Source organism: Otolemur garnettii, unplaced genomic scaffold (assembly GCF_000181295.1).
Source record: "Otolemur garnettii isolate 467f Iridium unplaced genomic scaffold, OtoGar3 scaffold00007, whole genome shotgun sequence".
Taxonomy (NCBI): Eukaryota; Metazoa; Chordata; class Mammalia; order Primates; family Galagidae; genus Otolemur; species Otolemur garnettii.
The window spans coordinates 11,498,791-11,501,170 of NW_003852402.1; the positions used below are offsets into that span (position 1 = coordinate 11,498,791).

A 2,380-nucleotide genomic window follows, 5' to 3' on the forward strand; every position below is an offset into this window, starting at 1 on the left:
CCCGGCGCCGCTGCCCGGGGCATGAAGCGGGAGTCGGAGCTGGAGCTGCCGGTGCCCGGAGCGGGAGGAGACGGAGCCGAGCCCGGCCTGAGCAAGCGGCCGCGCACCGAGGAGGCGGCGGCCGACGGCGGCGGCGGGATGCAGGTGACCGCGCGGGACCGGGCGCCCGGTTATCGCTGGGGTGCGGAGCGGAGTCGTGAGGGGCGGCTCCGGGCTCCCAGGCTTGGAGAGGGGAGGGCTTAGGGTGGTCCCGGGTTGGAGGTGGGAGGGGGTGGGTCGGGGCCTGGTTGGAAGTTGGGGCGAGCTTGGAGTAGAAGGCGAAGGGTGCAGGGGTACCCTGGTGTGCGGAGAGGGTCCTGATTCCTGAGGGGATGAGGGGCACGACGGGTGACTAGGTTTTGGGGGGAAATCGGACATGGTTCAGATGGGTTCCATTTCTTCAAACCTTTCCTTCGGTCTTTCCTTGGGGTGGGGTGGAAGCGGGGAAATCCTTCGTCTGTTGCCCAGAGGGGAGCCACTGATCTGAGTGGAGACGAAAGGACCTGGTGGGAAACGTCCCTAGAAGGAGGAGTATCTTTTTGGCAGCCCTCAGGCACACACTGGGATGGGGAAGGGAAGCGGCTTTTGAAGGAGTGGGGAGAAAAGCCAGAAAACTCCTCAAGAGAGCCGAAAGGGGATGTGGCTGAGGTTGTGGGCTAAATCACCACACAGGAGTGTGTGAAGTACGCGAGTTTGGTAGTGATGTGGGGACCCGGTGGTGCTGTCTCATTAACTTTGTGGAGCATGCTAATGAGACACCGGACAGGTCCCTCCTGTGCTTTGCCCATTGCATCCTACATTACCAGGACACCCGATAACTCTTTAATGTCCTGGGCTTTAAAAAAATTTATAGGGCCATTAGAAGACTGATTTCTGAGTTCTGGACTCAAGGAGAAGCTGGGTGGATTTGGGTGGGGAAAGGTATTCATGATGTCGGTTGAGTTTGTAGTTTAATCTTAAGACCTTTCTAAGTTTTAGGATTTGATCTGTATTCACCAAATACTTACTGTGAGATGGTGAGGCTCATCTACCAACTATGTTGTAGATACTTGCCTTTTTCTCTTAGAATCACAGTGTTAAGAGTTAGAAGGGACTAGACATCTTTCTAGTTCTTAACTTAATAGACTGGGAAGATTCTTAAGCATAAGAGTTTATGTGTACTTTTTGGTGGTGGAGGGTCAATAGTTTCATCATTTTTGTTTTTTTGGAAGGTATTCAATTCCCAACATGTTTTGATCACCTTTTTTTGTAGATGAGGAATTAAAAATGCAAAAGACTAGTGACTTGAATAAGGCCACTCCGAAGATCTAGAACTAAAGCCTGCTCTTCTAATTTCTATTCCTGTGCTCTCTCCGTTACACCACTCTTGGAAATCTCTGCAGTGCTAAAAGACTTCCTATACTCTGCTCCCCGCTTTTCAAGGTTCTGCCTACTTCCTGTGTTAGAGACAGAGCTGTACTTAAACCTGGCATGTTTGTTATGTGCTTCTTGGTCTCGCAGAGTCCACCCTATTACTTCTGTTGGTTTGAGTAAAGTGACCTTCTTGATGTTTATTTTTGAATTCTTTTGTTTGCCTGCTTTTATCCTCCATTAAAACTCTGTCAGGAAAGGGATTGTGAGAAGTAAAAGCTACCACAGGGCATGGAAAAAAATAAAGGAATGTGGGGAGACTGCAGATGAGGTGGGCTAACACTGGGTGATAAGGAAGGAAGACTGGATGTAGGTGCTGGTGAGCATGTTCTACTTGGTGTGTGCATATATCTGTGTATGTATGTACTCGTTTATGGTTTCTGTCAATCATAGTTAATAGTGAGATCCCCTTCCCTGTCCCTCCTTTACTCCTGGGACCTGTTATTTGCTGCTTGCCTTCAGATTGGCTGAGGATAGTGATATTGGAAATAGGGCAGTATACAGGGACTTGGGCGTATGCAGAGGAAGGAATAGGTTAGGCCCTTTGGGTACAGATTGGCAACTGAGAACTACCCCTCTGAAAATCCCTTTTACATTCTGTATTTGTGGATGTTTTTTATTTTTTGCTTTATGTGTTTTCATTGCCATAGTTCCATCCCATCATGTCACACAGGTATTTAAATCATCATTGATTTAGCGCCTTGTTTATATGTAGCTGTGTGGTTCTGGGGAAATATGTTATTTTGTTTCCTTTGCTGTAAAATAAAGTGTATGTATAAAATGATTTCTGAGTTAGCTTTTGAAAAGTCTAAGTCAAGTCCTCAAGTCAAGTACAATCTAGGTATGGGTGAAAAGTTTTTAAGAGTGAGCTGGGGCTAGGCGCCTGTGGCTCAAGAGGCTAAGGCGCCAGCCACATATACCTAAGGTGGCG

The 2,380-nt window shown here is 48.2% G+C and overlaps 1 protein-coding gene across 6 annotated transcripts in view; it reads left to right on the forward strand.

Moving 5' to 3' along the window:
- Positions 1–6: 6 nt before the first annotated feature.
- Positions 7–2,380, forward strand: part of RBFOX2 (RNA binding fox-1 homolog 2) — a 293,952-nt gene continuing 291,578 nt past the window's right edge. For all 6 annotated transcript variants that reach the window (XR_002771638.1, XM_023509355.1, XM_023509354.1 and 3 more), the window contains exon 1: positions 7–144. Coding sequence is in view for 5 of the 6 variants with exons in the window: in XM_023509355.1 (XP_023365123.1) it covers positions 22–144 (123 nt within the window). In the remaining variant the exon portion in view is untranslated. The remainder of the gene's footprint in view (positions 145–2,380) is intronic.